Source organism: Lemur catta, chromosome 10 (assembly GCF_020740605.2).
Source record: "Lemur catta isolate mLemCat1 chromosome 10, mLemCat1.pri, whole genome shotgun sequence".
NCBI lineage: Eukaryota > Metazoa > Chordata > Mammalia > Primates > Lemuridae > Lemur > Lemur catta.
This window is the reverse complement of record NC_059137.1, coordinates 2,283,004-2,301,114: the sequence shown is the minus strand read 5'-3', so window position 1 is coordinate 2,301,114 and position 18,111 is coordinate 2,283,004. Positions and strand designations below refer to the sequence as shown.

Below are 18,111 nucleotides of genomic sequence, written 5' to 3'. Positions count from 1 at the left end.
GGAGGCAGAGGGGACAGGCAGACAACAGGGAACAAGCCCACAGACTCCAGCCTTGCTTTATTGCTCAAGACACAGGCCAAACAGTGAGGGGCACACGGGCTCCACCGCGCAGTGCAGACACTAGGGCAGGAGCGGAGCCCTCAGCCACAGGGACAGACATTCCTGGCCAGGCAGGTCCCCCCGACTAACGGGGCTTCTGGCGGGAAATGGGGTCACAAGCTCCAGGACCACACAGCTCTGGACTCACTGGGAACCTCGGGCAAGTGACTTACCCACTCCGGCCTGTGACCAAGGGCCTGTCCACCTCTGCATCCAACCCCATGGCCTGCCCAGCACCCACCCAGCTTCCCCACAGGGCACAGGTATGACCTTCCTGACACACAGCCAGCCCCTCCTCCTGCTGCCAGTGATGCTCCTCGGGCAGGGGCTGGAGGGACCCAGAGCCCCGGCACCTGGGCAAGAGAGCAGAGGGCAGGCAGGGCCTTGCCCCCCTGGGAGGTAGACAGGTCTTGTGCGCGCACACACACACACACACACACACACACGACAGGTCTCAGCACTGCACTCGGGAGAAGACAGACACACACAAACACAGCCCTTTGAACCCAGCAGTGGCCTGAGGAACCCTGAAGGCACATGTCCCACCAAGCCAGCCACACTGTGATGTCCCTGCCACCCTGGGGCTCGCCTGGCCAGGTCCTCAGAGGGCTGCTGGTGACCCAGGAACCCACTGATGAGTCCCCAGAGCAGTCGTGAGCAGGCCCCGAGTGCCCCCTCTCCCGGCCTGAGAGCCTGTGTTCCTGCCCCCAACGCGGACAGGCCCGACAGGTCCTGGGAACAGCCCTGGCACAGTGGCGGGCTGGTGTCTCCACAGCAAGACTCCGTCCCTGAGCTCCGGGAGCCTGGGGCCCGGGCAGGGCCGGGGCTCCGCCCAGAGCGAGCGTTTTCCACACCAGCTACTTCGGGGCCCACCTGGCAATCAGAGGAGCCAGCGGGCCGAGGGCACAGGGCAGACGGAGGATGGGATCCACTCTTGGGCACCACCTCTCCCCTGCACGGGCCTTGCTCCCGGGGGCCTGGCATGCAGGGCAGCAGGGACAGCTCTCTGTGGGGGGTGACTCTGGCCTCTGCCCTGCTCTGAAAAGGCAGAAGTTCCCTGCAGGAAGGGCTTGGGGGCAGGCGGGCAGGAGTACCTGAGGTGGGGGCTTGGGCCACTGCTGACATGGCCGGACCACGCCAGAGTAGTGGGGCCCCTCGTAGGTGCCAGGGAGGGCCTGCTTGCCCCACTTCCTTAGCACCAGGGCCTGGGGGGGTAGGGCAAAACCTAGTGGCCCAAGGCAGGCCCGTGGGAGGCAGGGCAGCAGGGTGTCTAGGGTGGCTCGTGTCCAAGATTCCAGGGAACGCGGCAAGGAGCACCACCCACCCAGCTGTCTGTCACTGCCAAGGCTGCTGTTCGGGGTACGGAGGTGTATCCTGGGAGCCCTGTCCCACAGATGACAGAGTGGCAGGGGGCCATATCCCTGGGCAGTGGCAGGAGGCTGCGGCCAGTGGGCAGCCTCAGGACACTGCCCTGCCATTCCGGGCCCCAGGGCCTCCACCTGCAGGGAGGGCTGGGGCAGCCCCCTCTGCTCAGTGCCCAGGCAAAGGACACAGAGGTAGGCCCCGGCTGAACGTGGGGAAGCTGCTCCGGGCCTGGGGCAAACCAGCAGCGGCTCTGCCAACAGTGCGAAGTCCACAGAGCCACCCGGCGGGGCAGCGGGGCCGGGGTGCCCGTGCAGAGCTGCCGCAGGCTCTGTTCGGCCTCAAGTCCTGCGGCCCGGCCCAGCACCAGCAGAGTGGAAAAGGGGCAGAGGACTCTGGGCATGAGGGACGGGGCAGAGGATGCCTCTGCCAGACTGTCCCTCAGGGTCGACGTCCCAGCCTCATCCGGGTGTCGCTCACGGAACCAGAGGAGCGGAGGGGAGGGCGCCCCAGCCCCATCACAGCTCCCCCTCCAGGGTCTCCGCCAGTTTCTCCTCGTCCGCCTGCTGCCTCTGCTGCTGGATCCTGGCGTAGGAGATGGCGTCGCCCCTGGGGAGAGAGCGAGGCGGCGTCACAGGGCACACGGGCTCCAGCCCACAGGCATCCCAGCCACTGCCCGACTCCTGGCCCGGGCCCCAGGCGTGACCCACAGGCATTCTGATTTCCCCAGAGACCACTGCCAGGGTGGCAGGGGGCTGCCTCGTCACCTGAGAGGGCACAGGCTGCCTGGGATAATAGGCTGAGCAGGAATCAGCCTCCGTCTGGGCCATGCAGGACAGAGGGCGGCAACTGACCATGGTACCTGGTGCGGGCACCGGGCAGGAAGGGGTTCTCGCGAGCCACGCATGTGCTAGCCCTGCTACAGGCCTTCTCTCGCCTTTGTGCCCTGGAGCCGAACACCCCAGAGACACTGCTGAGAGTCTCTGACAACCTCCACGCCTGTTTCCACCACTGGATAAAAGGGGCCACTCTGGGCCCCTGAGACTTCAGGAGGCAGGAAGGGAAGTCCCACCCCAGGGCTGGGACCTGCACACGCACTTTTTGCCCAGAGCAGAGAGTCCGTACAGCACCCCCGTGGCAAAGGCGATGGCGTTGCCCAGCAGCGTGGTCAGGGTGAGGCTGATGACGACAGGAACCACGGCCATCCTGGGGGAGGAGCAGACATCATGGGGGTGCCCCCACCACCGCGCCAGAGTCCTTCCCGAGTCCCCGGACCCTCAGACAGCAGGGGGCAGGAAAGATCCCCGAAATCGACTGGGACACAGGTTCACAGCCAGGCGTCAGAAAGTCCTCAAACACCCCTGAACTTGTCTGCAAAATTCTGCACGTTTTCTGGGAACAGGATCCAAAGCTTTCACCAGATTTTTGAAAGGGTCTGTGATCCCGAAAGGTCTAAACAGTAATGAGATGGTCGAACACCCCCACTCTTCACCCTCAGCGGCCCAAAGACAGGCTGTGGCCAGAGAATGTGGCGTCCTGTCCGGTCCCTCACCAGCCTGGTGCAGGTCACTTCGCCTCTTGGCAGCTCAGCCTCTCCGTGAAGGGAATATGTGCCCAGAACCGCACGAGCACCGGGCGGATGCTCTGAGCAGCACAGCACACCGGCCACACCCCGGCCAGCAAGGGCTGCAGAAGGCACCCCAGGGACGGCCATGGGCAGCTCTGGCTGGGTGCGGCGCATGTCCACCTTGCTGCCCTCTGGCGCCGCCTGGTGGCGGGATCCCCTGGGGCCTAAACACCACGGGGCTGGGATTTCCAGGCCAGCAGCAATTCTCAGGCTAACTGGGCCCGGAAAGCCCTGGTGACCTGGAGACCAGCACTCCATCCTGTCACTTCCCTAGAGGAGGCTGCCTGCGCAGGAGGATGGACTCACAGCCAATCGCATTCAACCTGAATTTCCATTCTTGCGGGACCTGTGGTCATGCGATTTTTCTGTAGTTAAAAAAAAAAATGTCAAGGCCAGACGTGGTGGCTCACGCCTGTAATCCCAAAACTTTGGGAGGCTGAGGTGGGAGGATCCTTGAGCCCTTGAGGATCCTTGAGTTGGAGGATGCTGTGAGCTGTGATGGTGCCACTGCACCCTAGCCCAGGCAACAGAGCAAGACCATGTCTCAAAAAAAATGTTTTTTCAAAATAATAAAATAATAGAAATTATAAAGAAAAAGAAAGACCATAGGAGAAAAAACCCGACAACACAAAATTAAAGGCAGGCCAGGCGCGGTGGCCTGTAACACCAGCATTTTGGGAGGCTGAGGCAGGAGGATCGCTTGAGCCTAGGAGTTCAAGATCAGACTGGGCAACATGGCAAGACCCCATCTCTGCAAAAAATAAGTAAAACTAGCCAGGCATGGTGGCACACACCTATAGTCCCAGCTACTCAGGAGGCTGAGGCAGGAGAACTGCACCACTGTACTCCAGCCTGAGCAACAAAGCCAGACCCCATCTCTTTAAAAAAAAAACGCAAACAACAGCCCAGAAAAATATTTGCAGCAAATGTAACAAAGGATTATAACATCTTTAATATAGAAAACACACACATCTTGCTAAGTAAACACTAAGATTCCAAGAGATTAAAAAGAAAACAAAAAATCATTCAAATAAAAAAATGCCATTAGAACATACGGGAAAATATTTTACCTCTTGGTTAACAAGGAAATAAATAGAAATGTGAACACAGTCCACAGCACTGGGCACTGGGCGAGGGCCGGGGGAGAAATGCAAGTGACCTCTTTGGGAAGCAATTTAGTCACACACACTAAAATCTTTTTAATGATCATAATATAATCTTTGACCTCATAATTCCGTACCTGGAAACAAATCCTAAGAAAATCACAAACAGGAAAAGTTTCAGCTGACGGCAGTTCATCACAGCCTGACTCACACCATGGCGAAAAAATAAAGAAACACATGATGTGCCCACTGAGTAAATGTCCCTGTCAGTAAAAGTAACGTTTCATTGCACTAAGTGAAAACAGCAGGACACAGACTCATTTATAATGGCTGTAACTGTGAAAAACAGACTTTAGAAAACTCCTTAGGACAGGATGGGCACACGTCAACAGGTCAACAGGCAGTGGGGCTTTGAGTACCATTTTCCTATTTTCCAAATTATTTTTAATGAATATGTATTACTGTGGCACTTTTAAAATGGTGTTTTAAAAACCCAAAGGATATCTGTATTCCTCTGTGACTCAAATACAACAGACACCACCAGAACTGAGCACACATCTTGTTCTCTTACTGTCAAAACCATCGGGTCTCCATGAAGGCAAAGAGAGCTTTGGTCTGTATTTATTTCTAAAGATAATATAGAAAATAACAACAAAAATTGCTGCTGCTGCCAGCCACCAGGCATTGTTCTAGGATCTTCTGTGTATTAAGTTTTTTTTTTTTTTTTTTGGAGACAAGAGTCTCACTCTGTTGCCCCAGCTAGAGTGCAGTGGCATCAAGCCTCGCTCACAGCAACCTCAAACTCCTAGGCTCAAGTGATCCTCCTGCCTCAGTCTCCCGAGTAGCTAGGACTACAGGTGTGCCCCACCATGCCTGGCTAAGTTTTTTCTTCTCCCTCTTTTTTTTTTTTTTTTTTTGTAGAGATGGGGGGTCTCACTCTTGCTCAGGCTGGTCTCTAACTCCTAAGCTCAAGTGATTCTCCCACCTTGGTCGGCCTCCCAGAGTGCTAGGATTACAGGTGTGACCCATCATGCCGGCCCCGTGTATTAAACTTATCCTGAAATTGGTTCAATCTTATGACTCACATGTGACTCACATATTGATTTTGTTGTCAGAAACAGGAAATTGTTTCAAAGCATATCTAGGAAACAATGTTTTCTACTCTGCCACTTGTTTTTCCCCTTTCATGCCAGGATATCTAGATGGACCACACTCTCTGGAAAGGCGGCACAGAAGCATGTCACACGGCCCTACTATAATGTCCCCACCACAACAATTCCCAGCTGACGGACCCAAATTCCAGAGATTTCCCATTTTTCTATGTATTATACAATGCTGCAGTTCATGCCCATATACCTTTGACCTCTCACGTCTGCGGTACAGCCGGGAGCAGAATTTCCCGACGCACAACTGCTGGCTCACCTTTTCTAGCAGCTATCATCAAATTGCTCTGAAATGAATGCACCTGCTCCCTGCCCACCCTCCCCAACACCCTCATCTGCCCTCCGGGCCGTGTGCTCAGCAAGGTTTTGGGGAACTGTGTCGCAGGGCCCCGCCAGCAGCCCCTCACCCGCAGTAGAAGACAGCCTTCTGCCAGGCGCGCAGCCGGTCCGCCTTCTCTGCCACCGTATTTGCAAACTCCACGAACTGGCAGCAGAAGGGTGCCTCGCACAGCAGCAGGACAAAGGCGTTCATGCTGGAGGGGCGGGGGCGAGAGACAGCAGAGACTGAGGGTCCTGGGAGAGTGAGGGCGGCCCTCAGTGCCACGAAGACTGACACCCTCCTTCCCCAGCCCCTCCTCCTCCAGGAAGCTGCCCCAGCTCCAGGGCGCCTGCTTCTCCCCGCCTGCTTCTCCCCGCCCAGAGCCTCTGCTAAACACTTCACCTGTGCCCGGCACTCCCACAGGCCAGTCTCCCCAGCTCAGCTGAATACCCCCAGAGGACAGAGTCTGGGTTTGAGCTTCCTGTTAGCCTCTCCTGTGACACGGGGGAAAGCCCCCCAGCAGGGTGTTTCTCTAAGCACTCAGCGGCTCTGCTGGCAATCAGTACTGTCGCCCCAGCGCTGCAAGGCTGCCGCCCAGGACAGGCAGAGAGCCGGAGCCAGCCAGTCCAGTCGCCGAGGGCTGACTGCCCGAGCTGGGGAGGAAGGAACTCAGCAAGCCCTCTGCCCAGCCCCTGTGTTGGGCTGGGGACAGCTACTGGTGACTGAAGGCGTCTGTGCCAGTCTCTGTGTATTCTACAGGTGGATAAGTGTTACCTGACACTGAGCCGGTCAAACGCACCAGGCCCTTCCATCTGCCCCCAAGCCTGGGAGGAAGGTGCTATCTTTACCGGTTTAACAAACAGAACAAAGCTCAGGCCGCCCAAGAGCCCACCCAAGCGCCAAGCAGGAACACCAGGCCTCCTCCACCATGGACTCCGCCAATCCTGCACTCCACCCCTGAAGCCTGGCCCAGTGCCTCTGGCCAGCACAGGCCCTGGGGCCCTGCCACAGCAAGCCCCCCAGTCCCTCTACTGACTTGAGGTCCGTAAAGGTGGGTCCTGCATCTGGTCCACCTCCGCACCGCCTGAGGACACTACCAAATTCTTGGTGCGCAGACACTTCCTGCGCACCTCAGGGGGTCCCACTGGGCCACAGCTGCACTGGCCTGCCCTCACCCGCCTTCCTTCCCAGTGCAATGCAGAGACCCCTGCAGGCATGCGCACAGGACTCCCATGAGGGGGTGCTGACCGCTGGCTCTGTGCCAACTCTGACCTGCGTCTCCCGTCCACCTCTGGCTGGCTCACCCGCCCCTGGGCCGGATGGCCCTGCCCCTCAGCCAGCCCCAGTGGCCAGTCTCCCACGCCACAGCCCTGGGAGCTCCCAGAGGGCAAAGGCCCCATTGCAGTGGGCTTGGCGTCCACACATGGGACTCAGGGGACACTCAGGCAACATCTGTGGCCTCAGCCCTGCACCCGATGAAAGCCTGGGGGGCTTTCCTCGTGAGGAAACCTGGACAAGGTGGGAGCGTGAAGGAGAAGACCCACACCTCAGCCAGAAACCCAGCGCCCGGGACCTGGCAGGCAGGACAGCCACGCACTACTCACATCATCCACACGCCAGCCGCGATGTTCAGAGGGTGGATAGTGACGCAGTTGAAGAGGCCAGAGACCGCACAAGCTTGAAAGCAAGAGACAGGGGAGGGAATGAGCAGGGAGTGGAGAGAGGCCTGCGGGCAAGGCCGCCCGAGGAGGTGGCTTGAGAAATCTGGAGCGTCCCTTCGGACACTCAGCACCCGCTTCTTCTCGCAGCACCCGGAGGTCCCCCTGTCATCTGAGACAGATGAGGCAACATAACTGCTCACAGGTAAGGACAAGACTTAGACAGGTGAGGCGACTTGCCCCAGGCCCCCAGAAGGTGGTGGCCAGGCTGCAGGTGGCCCTTGGAGCTCGGGAGGCTGTGAGGGCATCTAACCCTCCCTCCATTCTAAGGCACAAGGGAGCTGACCCTCTGACCCCAGATGTACAACACCCAAAGAGTGGTTAGCATTAAAGAGACAATGTCTTGCAAGGTTAATCAGTCCTCAGTAAGTGCCACTTGTCACCATTCACAGGGCTGGCCACACAAGAAGTCCTCTGACTTGGAAAACGTGGCTTGGATTTTGGCCGGGACAAGGGGTGCCTCTCTCGGAACAGAGATTGGAACCAGGTAAGACCAAGTGACCTTGGGCACATGCTCTTCATCTTTCTGGGCAGCTTTCCCTTCTGTACATGGGCAAGTCCCACAGCCCAGCCCACCCACCGCTGCAATCCCAAACGGCCCTGAGGGAGATGATGTGTCTCTTCTACCCCAGATGGTGGCTTCACTGACACCCAAGTGTGGCACCTTGACCTTCCTCCACTCCCAACCACACTGCTCCACCCACAGCCCACAGCCGGCTTCACAAGAACCCCAGGGGCGCAAGAGGCAGTTCCAGGGAGCCGGCAGTGGGGCAGTGGGGGAAGCTGGGCCCTGCAAGGCAGCAACAGCCACCAGCTCATTAAACTTGCAGTAGCTCCTCTGCACCCGATCCTTTGACACGGGTCAGGAATTCCACCGTTCTCCCATGTCACCCTATGCAGGCAGCAGGCGACAGGAGGAAACCAGATGAAGTGAGCCCAAAATGCAATGGGACTGCCCTTGTGTGACCCCAAGATCTCCTTCTAAAAGGCAGGACTCAAAGGTGGCACCTATCCTCAGCACATCCTTAGGAACATATGCCTTCAGACAGCAAGGACCCCCAGAACCACAGACCGTGAGGGACCGTCTGCCCTGGCAGTGTGTCCAGTGGACAGCAGGGCCTCTCCCTGCGAGTCAGCTGTGCCTGGCCTCAGCTGACAGCGCCTGCCTTCCTGCTGCAGTCAGCAGGTCGCTTCCAGCCCCAAGCCCACCCCCTCTGTCCCCCCCACAGCCAGCCTTGGGGGAGGACCAGGTCTTAGCCCAGCCTAGCAGGCTCCAGCCAGGAGTCCTTTAACAACAAAGGGTTTGAGATGTCCACTCGGGGGTCTCAGTGCTGGCATCTTCCATGTGAGGGGAGTGTCACTGTGCAATCATCTACCTCCAGATGCTCTTAGGACCCAAGGAAAAGGCCACTCACCCTAAAGGACGGCAACCTGACCCAGGCCCTGTTTGAATCCCTGTTGCATCTCTAACACACCTACATTCTACCTTGTATATAGTATTTGGTATTCACATAACAACGCCCCCAGTCTGCAGGTGAAACTGACAATTCAGGGCGATGCCGTAAGTTTAGCTTCTCCTGAAGCTGCATCTATCTGCAGGCCCCACAAGGCACCGTGCACTCCTGGGGCAGGCACAGGTGCCCCCCTGGAGAAGCACAGACTAGGTGGGATTCCAGGGTTAACCTGGGGGTCAGCAGGGCCACTGACCAAGATGGAGGGAGGGTGGTGTCCTACAGGCCAAAATCAGGACCTTTCCTTTCTCCACCACCCACCCTAATCCCTGAGACCAGCCCTCGAGCCCACCAGTCTCTCCTGCAGAGTCAAACACCTGCTTGCTCTGAACAGCAGGGACAGGGACTCAGACCTGCCTCACCGCTGCCTCTGGATAAGGGCACACCTTGCCAGACAGCACACTCCTCACCTGCACCACCCTGCCTGACCCTCCTTCTGCCCTCCACCCGCCTGCCAAGACTGTGGGACTTGAAGGTGACCCTGAGAGGAGGTCCCTTCTGGCAGGAGAGCTGGCGGGGTACTCTTTAATCCCTGCAGACTTCCTCAACAGACATTCCCTTTCTAAGGCCTTGCACGTGCCCTCTCCCCTCACATCATGCAAACTTCTATTTGCCTTTGGAAGGCCAGCCATGTGATCTTTATTTCACGTCTGTGGCACTGCGGTCCCCAACCCCCGGGCCACGGCATGGCAAAGGTAGTGGCCTATTAGGAATCCGCCCGAGCTCCACCCCCACCCCTGTCCGTGGAAACACTGTCTCCCATGAAACCGGTCCCGGTGCCGCAAAGGCTGGGGACCGCGGCGGTGGCAGATCTGCCTTCCTTGGCCTCGTGCGGGAAGAGCCTGGCTTCCCGGGAGCCCGGTCCGGCGGCTCGGAGGGAGGGAGCGCCTGAGCCGCAGCCGGGCAGCAACGAAGGCCCGGGCAGAGGCCGCCGCCCGCCGCTCCCCGCCCCGCGCCCCCGGGGCCACCTGTGCCCTGGCGACACCGGACTTTCGGGAAACCTCCTGCTCGGACCCCAGTCTGAGCAGACCCGCCCCCGCCCGGCGTCCAGACGGTTCCCGCCCAAGGCCAGGCTGGCCGCCGCCCGCCCGCGAGCCAGGCCGCAGGTGACGCGCACCGGGCGGGCTCAGCACGCGCCCCGCGCCCCGAATCCGCGCGGCCCGCACATGCGCGCCACTAACCGCAGCCTCGAAGGGGCCGCCCGGTGCGGGGCCGGTGCTGCGCTCCCCGGGGGCCCGCTCCCTCCCGGGGTTCCCGGAACCGTCAGCCCAGCGGGGCACCTAGGCGGGCGGACCAGGGCCGCAACCATGGCAACCCAAGACGCCGGCCCCGCCCCGCCCAGCAGGCCGCCGGCGCCCCGCAGACCCCGACCCGGGTTGGGGTGAGGGCCCTCCCGCGAGACGCGCATGCGCGGCGGGCCGGCCCCTCCGGGCCGGGTACTCACAGACGGCCCCCAGCACCCCCGACAGGCGACACAGCCAGCGGTACCACCACGTCATGCCCTCCTCCTGCGCGGGTGGCGCGGAGCTGGCGGACGCCGCAGCCGCCCCGGCCGAGCCGCTCATGGTGCTGCCGTCCGGCGCCGCCCGCGGCCCTCACAAAGGGATCCGGAACCGGCCGCGTCGACGCCGGCACGCGGCCTTGTGGGAGAGGTGGGTATTAGCATAGGGGCGGGCTCGCGGGCCGGCGCTCATTAGCATAGGGGCGGGCTCGCGGGCCGGCGCTCGTTAGCATAGGGGCGGGCTCGCGGGTCGGCGGTCATTAGCATAGGGGGCGGGGCTGTTGCGTGAGGTCGGCCAGGCGGGCAGACGCGCCCCGGAGACCTGGGTCGCGGCTCTGTACAGTGGCCTCGGCGCCAGCCGCAGGGCCCTGCTGCCCGCGCCCCCGTCGCCTTTCCTTCTCCCTGCCGGGGCCCGCTCACGTCGGGGCATAGCCTACCGCCCAGGCGTCCCCGCCCCGCCGCGGTGGGTTCAAGCGGGTTCGGGCAGGTCAAGGGAAGAAAATGCAGCCCAGGTGCACGTTTCTTTTATTGTGCCCAGGGCTGGGGGTGCCTTTCCAGAGTCTCCAGCCCCGCCCCCAGCCTTCTGGACGCTGGAGAAGACCCTAAACCTGGAGCAAGTCAGAGCTGGAAAGCGGAGGCCAGATGTCAACCCTCCAGGGCTGGCCAGACGCCTAGGAAGTGCTCAGTACATGTCGGTCCGGCCTTTGCCTCCCAGGACTGGGGGCAACTGCCGATGTGCGAGAGGGGAAGCTAAGGCAGGGCCCGGCGGGACCCCCGCCACTTGTCCTCTTTCCCCGCCCGGGGTTGGAGAGCCCAGTACTGGCCCTGCAGGCTGGCCTGCGCCTCCAGGAAGCCCTGGCTGAACTCCATCTCCACCTGGCTGCCCTCTGACTCCCAGTAGAACACCTGCTGCCCGTGGAACGTTGTGGTCTTCAGGCTGTGGATGTCCCGGATCTGGGAGGAACAGCCAGGAGGTGACAATTAGCCAGCAGCGGTCATGGAAGCGTAACCTGCAGGGTCTCAGCACTCGGGATGCTCACAAGAGCCCTATCAGGAGAACACTGTTATCCGACCCAGAACTCTGAGCTCAGGGAAGTTATGTCACCCCCCAAGGACACAGAGCCAGGGTGCCAGGGTGGGGATTTGAGCCAGATCTGTCTGATTCCAGAGGCCAGCTGCCTCCCCTGGGACCAGCTTGCGGGCAGTTCTCCCGGGGACACACAAAACCCGAGGCAGAGCCACTCTTCTGGCAAAGTTATATCCCGCTGTAAAACTGTGCTTCAGCCCCTGTTAACGGGCAGTCTACATCAGAAAAGTTCTTTTCTATTTTACTTTTGCAGTAGCTCAATAAACATTTGTTGGTGACTAAGTGGAGAAAAGTCTCTTCCCCCATTCTTCCATTAGTGATTTTTAGGGTTTTGGTCTGAAATAAACTAAAAGGGTCCCCTAGCCCAGCACTCCCTGTCCCATGGCAAAAGCCAGCCCACTTCTGTGGCTGTCCTGGTAGCCTCACCGAGATGTAGCTGGCATGGGCTCCCTCGGTCCCAGTGCCCACGTCCATGGCTAGGGCATGGATGGCAATTCGGGCCTGGGGGGCCACGTTGATGAAGAGCCGGCAGCCCCCTGCGTTCCTCCTGTCTGGACTCAGAGAGGGACTCACAATTTCACCCCGGGGTCCAAAGAGCTGTCTGTCACATTCTGCAGGGGACAGCAGATGGGTGGACTGGGTGTGGGCCACTTCAGGGACACAGGAGCACAGACTGACTGCTGATGCCAGAGGCCAGCGCAGCTCAGCTCACAGCCGGGGACAGTATGGTGCTGTGGTCGATACGGTGGCTCCCAGGTAGAAGCCCCCTGAACCCCACCTCTACCACTTCCTGGCCAAGTGACTTTAGGCAAAAGCCTTAAATGCTGACCTTTAGTTCCTTCCTCTGTAATTGAAGGGAACCGTGGCACGCACTGGGAAGGGGAGTTTTTAGGAGGACTCAATGAAGTCACGCCTGCAAAGTGCTTGACACTGAACCAGGCACCAAGGATGGGTTCCATCCATGTCAGCCATCCCCGTCACTAGAGCTCCACTCAAGCCCCCCTTCCTGCCCCTCCTAGCCGTCCTCGAGGCAGGTGCCTGCTTGTGGGGCAGCTGGGGAGAAGCAGTACAATGACGGGGGCTCTTGCCGTCTGGCAGCACCCAGCAGCACCCGTGCGCTTGGCATGTGCGTGGAGCAATGGCCCAAGGGATAGGGTGGGGCTGTGGACCGAGTCCCACGCCCACCCATCTTGCTGCACACCCCCAAGAGGAAGGGATGCAGCGTTCATCTCGGGCCTCATCTTGACCACACATGCGGACCAACACTCGCCGCTTCCGGGCTCCTCCCATCCCAGTCGGCTCCCCCGGTGTCTTGCCCACTGTCCCCCACAGCATCCAGCCACCCCGCTGCCTGGCCTGGGCTTCCCTGCAGGAGGTGGGGGGTGCGACGGCTCGCTACCTCTGTGGACGGGTCCCAGGGCAGGCCAGCTCTGATACCGCAGCACCACTCCGCCTGCCTGCCTCGTACGGCGCTGCCTCACCAGCAGTGTGTTGGTGTTGGGGCTGAAGGTCTTGCCAGACAGCCTAGTGCACGACTTCCTCCACGTGAGCCGGCCCCAAAGCAGCAGCGTCTCCCCTAGGAGCAACAGTGCAGTGAGGCACCGGCACCCTACTCGGGGCAGCAGGAGGCGGCTCCAGGGCGGACTGATCCGCGATGGAGTCCCGACTCTCCCATCACTGGCTCTCCCACTCACTAATCTCTCAGTTTCCTCATCTGTAAAATGGGGATCACCATGCCCCGTCACGAGGGGGGCCGGGCACGCTGCAGTCATGCTGGCATCTGGCAGGGCCCATCACTGACAGCGGCTGCCTGTGTGGCCCTGGACATACCTGCACTGCAGTTGAGGGAACTCTCGAGGATTTGGAGGGTCACCACCTCCCCCAGGGGCCGCCCGATGGCCACCGCACAGTCTGCCTGCCCCAAGCCTCGCATGTCAATGGTCCCAGCTGGCTCAAGGTGCTGCCCGCCACAGGCACCTGGAAAGGCAGCAGGAGCACAGGTGAGCAGAGCTTGCGGGTCCCCAGCAGGACGGGGGCTAGGGCTTTCCGTGCTGAGGAAAGAGACTGGGCAGCGGGGGTGGAGCACATCCTCCTAGGCCCAGCTGGAAGCCTTCTGAGGTCAGGGGTCTGCGTGGGTCAGAGGCTCCCATCAAGCACAGAGCCACTTGCAGATGCCCCAGCAGGGGGGCAGTGCCTAGGGCAGTGCATGGCTTTGGGTCACTCAGACACGGGTTTCCGACTCTGAAGCCTTTGAGTCACTTGACCTTGATAATGATGACAGTGACTTTCCCCTTGCCAGGTAGGAAGTGGGCCAGCCCTGAGCCTGGCCTCCAAGGCACATCCCTTCAGCCCAATTGCGTGCATCCCAGGGGACCAAGTGCCTGTCCCAGCTCCCACCGGTGGAAATGCCTTTGCCCACCACTCCTGCGGACAGCCTCCCGACAGAAAGAAGGAAGGAACGTAACTGGGCCGCGCTGGGCTTTCCCGGCGACTGGGCCGGAGCCGCAGGGTCTGGGAAGCCAGGGAGTGGAGGTGGGCCTGGGGCTGGGGCCCCTCCAGGGAAGCAGCAGCAGCAGGTGCCACTGTGATCTGGCCTGGGGCAGCAGCTTCCTCATGGGGTGCTGGGCTGAGTGTTCCCTCCACTACACAGGGCCCGGCCCAGCAGCCCCGCAGGGTCACTGGCTTGGGCAGGTGCTGGCAGAAGTTTGCTGACACAGGCGCCCCGGCTCGGGGTCCAAGGCAAGTGTCCTGCCGGCGCTGGATGCCATCCCCGCAGGAGACGGAGCACTGCCAAGAGAGGGAAGAGTCAGGGCCGACCCTCCCAGAGGGTGACCACAGGCCAGGCGTGATCCCCTGTATAATCTCTGCACCACCTGGGAGGCAGGCAAGTGTCCCCATTCTACAGAGGCACAAACTGAGGCTGAGAGGTAACCTTGCATGGGTCACCCTCTAACCGTCACCGCTGAAGCCTCTCTGCCTCTCCGAGCCACAGAGCAGGGGTCAGGTGCTCCATGTTGGAACCCTCTCCCTCCACAGCGTCTGTCACTGCCCGCCCGGCTCTCCTCCCCATCCAGCCAGATGCCCAGGTCCTTGTGACAGAGGCAGACAGTGGCTGCAGAGCAGGCCTCAGGGCTGCAGCTCGTCCCTGTCTGCTGCACCCCTGTGCCCCGACACTGTACGTGAGCCCCTCCAGCCGTGCTCACCTCTGTCCAGGTGCTGACGTGCCACCGGTAGGCACAGTCATCAACAAGGCAGGGGACGCTGGCCTGGGGCCGCACCAGAGCTGCACAGGCCGCCTCATCCACCTCTGTGTCCTGGCCTTGGTCAAGCTGCACGCAGGCCACCGAGCGCCTAGCAGTGCCGAGGCCACAGCTGGCCGAGCAGGGGCCGAGGGCCGTGACTTTCCACCTGCAGGAGACCCAGAGAGAGGCTCCCTGCCCGAGTGGCCTCAGACAGTGCCCGGGCAGGCCCCAGGCCCCCGTCCACTCACGGGGCCACTGGCACAGGACGGTTCTGAAAGGCTCTGCAGGGAAGAGACCGCTTTCCCCTAGCTGGGGTCTCCCTTTCGTTCCCTCTATCACACAGCACCTGCTAACACCCCACAGAGCCGCCCGGGGGGCCCTGGGAAATGGAAATCAGATCTGCCGCCAGAGGGTCGTAAAACCATCAGTGCTGCTTGTGGTAAGTTGCGGTCATTCCCTACATAATAATGCTGGCATTTGTCAGAGCCCTGACTGGAACCCAGGCTGGCGACACTTCCCTGCCCTCTGGACCGTGCGGTGCTGCCTCTCAAAGCCGTGCCTTCCGTGGGCCTGGACAGTGACCCGAACCAAGCCCCCCACTCTCGGCACCACTGACATTTGGGACAGGGTGATTCTGCGTCACGGGGCTGTCCCGTGTAGTATAGGGTGTTCAGCAGCACCCGGCCTCTGCTCACTGGATGCCAGGAGCAAGTCTCCTTCTCCAGCTGTGACAAATTCTCTCCAGGAGTGGCCAACGTCCCCTGGGAGGCAAAATTGTCCCTGGTTGAGAAACCACTGCCCTAGAAGGAAGACGGAGAAAGGAAGGAAGAAATAGCTGTGTGGCAGTGACACAGGGACAACACAAGGAGCAGAGCCCCAGGGGCGAAGCACCCCTCTGAGCACAGCCTGAGGAGGGGACTCCAGAGAAGGAGGCACCAGGCAGCAGGAAGCTAAGGCAGGAGGATCCTTGGAATGTTCCAGAGTAACGAGGAGCCCAGTGGCTACAGCAACGTCCAGGGGTAGCCGGGGCTCGTGTGCAAACATAATTCTCATAAAATCTCAGATCACCTCTAATTATGACATGGAAAAATAAACAGACACGTAGCCAAGGCACTTAGCACAAGCAAAGAAACCAAGACGCACCGTGCTCTGGATGTCACATGGACTGTAGGGCCACAGAATGTAAACAATTTGATGTGGGGAAGGGACAGCTCAAGAAAAACCCAGAGTCTGGCAGAAAGCTGAGAGCTAGACTCCAGCGCACGCCAGGGTCAGGCACGACGCGGGATCCATCTGCGGGAAACGGGAGCATCCAACGAACGCCGCTGGTTAGCGATTTGGGAAGAAAACATTCGGTCCCTGCTCTGAAATGTCTCCAGGTAAGTCACAGATGAGTTAAGGGTTTAAATGTAAATGAACTGTTTTCTGTAATGGTGGATTTATGTAAAACTTAGGGGACAGGAGGAAACCGGGCAATGTGGTTCTGGCTATCGAATCTGGGTCATGGAACATGGTGGCATTTCGTAATTAAAACTGCAAAACTGCAGAAAGAACACGTGAAAGAATTGTGAACGCGGTAGGAGAATACTCCCCCACACTCTGGCCCCCACGGGCTTGAGCACTGTTCTGTCCTGTGTCAGGGCCCCTCCCCCGTGGCGAGAGCTGGCGCTCACACCCTCCGGCCCTGCGTGGCCCCACAGCACACCCAGCCCGGTGTGCCGGCACTTCCCCCTCACCTTGCACAGCACAGCCTGCCCGCAGTCCTGTTCCCTACAGACTGTCACCTGGGCCGCTGAGCTGCCCTTTGGTTCCCACAGCACCTGGCCTGGCATGTGCCTGGCGCAGGAGGGCCCCTCCCGCCATGCAGCCAGCCACCCACCTGGGTGGGCAGGGCTCCGGGCTGCAGGGCTCCTGGGGCTCTGGGCGAGGCAGCCCCTGGCACTGGGCATCCGGCAGGATCTCCTCGGCACTGTCCTCCCCCTGGGCCCGGGCACAGTACAGGGTCCTCCGCACAACCCCGCCCCCACAGCTCGCGCTGCAGGTTGCCAGCTTGTACCGCCACCTGGGAAACAGGAGTCAGGGAGGCCACACGGCCACGGCCTGGGAACCCAGAGGAGCCAGGTCTCCCTTGTCTCCCCAGACTGGGAAGAGACAGGAGGCCAGGAAGGGCCAGAAGTTCTCTCTCTGAGGGTCCCTCTCACGTCCCCACCGAGAGGCTCAGCGGACAAAAAGCTGTCAGACAGACCCATTTTACAGGCAGAGACGCTGAGGGCCAGCAGCAGATGTGTCCAAGAGGCAGTGGGGGGAGGAGAGGGCACCCACGGCCCCGCAGAGCTGTCTGTACCCAGTGGGATCCCCGCAGCAGCAGCGCCAGCCCTCCAGCCTGCCTTCCGTCCCACCAGACGCCACCTGTCAGACTGATTTGCGGGCTGTCCCCACCTTGCCCCCAACGTCAGCTCCCGGAGGGCAGGGACGTTTGTCTGCCCTGTTCTCTGCTGTGTCCCCCCGCGCCAGAACAGCCGGGGCATAGGTGCTCAGTGAAGGGCAGGTGATGAGTACACGCCCCATCAGCCACGTAGCCCCCAGCAGCCCACATCCCGTGCGACGCCCTTTACATGCAGGACCATCTCATTCTACCCACATGGCCTTCCGGGGGCATCACTCCTGCAGGCGAGGACACAGGGTCAGGAGGATGGCTTTGGAGGTGAGGGCAGAGCCAGGATGCAGACCTAGGACCACCTGTCTCCTTGGGAAGGGGCCCACCTGGCAGGGCAGGGCTCCGGGCTGCAGTCCTCGAGGGGGCTGGGCTGAGGCGCTGCCCAGCATTGGGAGTGGGGCAGGGGGACAGGACAACACACAGCCAGTGGTACCCCCCACCCTGCAGGTCACCAGGCACCGTGCTGAGGCCCAGCCTCCCACCTGCAGGGAGAAGGCCAGCGGCCCACAGGAAGCTGCCTCCGAGGTCAGACTGCCTCCCCTGCACAGCCTTGCTCCCCACACTCACCGCGCAGGGCACGGGACAGCGTGGCAGGCCTCCCGCCGGCTCCCAGGCTTGCTTGCCGGGTCACACAGCTCCTCCTGCACAGGCACCCTGAGGGCGGAGTCCACGCACAGGACACGCAGCCCCATCAGGCCTGCAGGGAACAAGCAGGGACCCCCGCACCCCAAGAGGTGGGCTCAGCAGACCACAGGCACCGGCTTGCTGGACAGCTCTAGCAGATAGGGCACGGGGCTTTGAGTCCACCTTGAAGAGTCATTCAAGAGTCTGAAAGGGGAGATATGAAGTGCCTGGCACATAGTAGGTGCTCAAGACATGGTAGTTGCTATTGTTTATTGCGGGGCATTATAAGAATTACGACATGAAAATCTTCTACTGTGT

General features: G+C 60.6%; 2 protein-coding genes across 11 annotated transcripts in view; both read right to left on the bottom strand.

Moving 5' to 3' along the window:
- Positions 1 to 1,885: 1,885 nt before the first annotated feature.
- Positions 1,886 to 10,568, bottom strand: CACFD1 (calcium channel flower domain containing 1). The gene is made up of 5 exons (XM_045563924.1): positions 10,347 to 10,568; positions 7,278 to 7,350; positions 5,762 to 5,887; positions 2,560 to 2,667; positions 1,886 to 2,070 (listed from the first exon to the last, which is right to left on the bottom strand). Exons 1-5 carry the CDS (start codon positions 10,465 to 10,467, stop codon positions 1,980 to 1,982), a joined length of 519 nt encoding a protein of 172 aa, XP_045419880.1. The 5' UTR covers positions 10,468 to 10,568; the 3' UTR covers positions 1,886 to 1,979.
- A 343-nt stretch (positions 10,569 to 10,911) lies between these two features.
- Positions 10,912 to 18,111, bottom strand: part of ADAMTS13 (ADAM metallopeptidase with thrombospondin type 1 motif 13) — a 30,494-nt gene continuing 23,294 nt past the window's right edge. For 7 of the 10 annotated variants that reach the window (XM_045563913.1, XM_045563914.1, XM_045563917.1 and 4 more), the window contains 8 exons: positions 17,737 to 17,866; positions 16,612 to 16,794; positions 14,694 to 14,898; positions 13,956 to 14,277; positions 13,321 to 13,467; positions 12,890 to 13,066; positions 11,917 to 12,101; positions 10,912 to 11,357 (listed from right to left, as the gene is read on the bottom strand). In XM_045563913.1, the coding sequence (XP_045419869.1) occupies positions 11,154 to 11,357; positions 11,917 to 12,101; positions 12,890 to 13,066; positions 13,321 to 13,467; positions 13,956 to 14,277; positions 14,694 to 14,898; positions 16,612 to 16,794; positions 17,737 to 17,866 (1,553 nt within the window). In that variant the 3' untranslated portion in view covers positions 10,912 to 11,153. The other 3 variants (XR_006737972.1, XM_045563920.1, XM_045563922.1) reach the window with 3 other exon arrangements.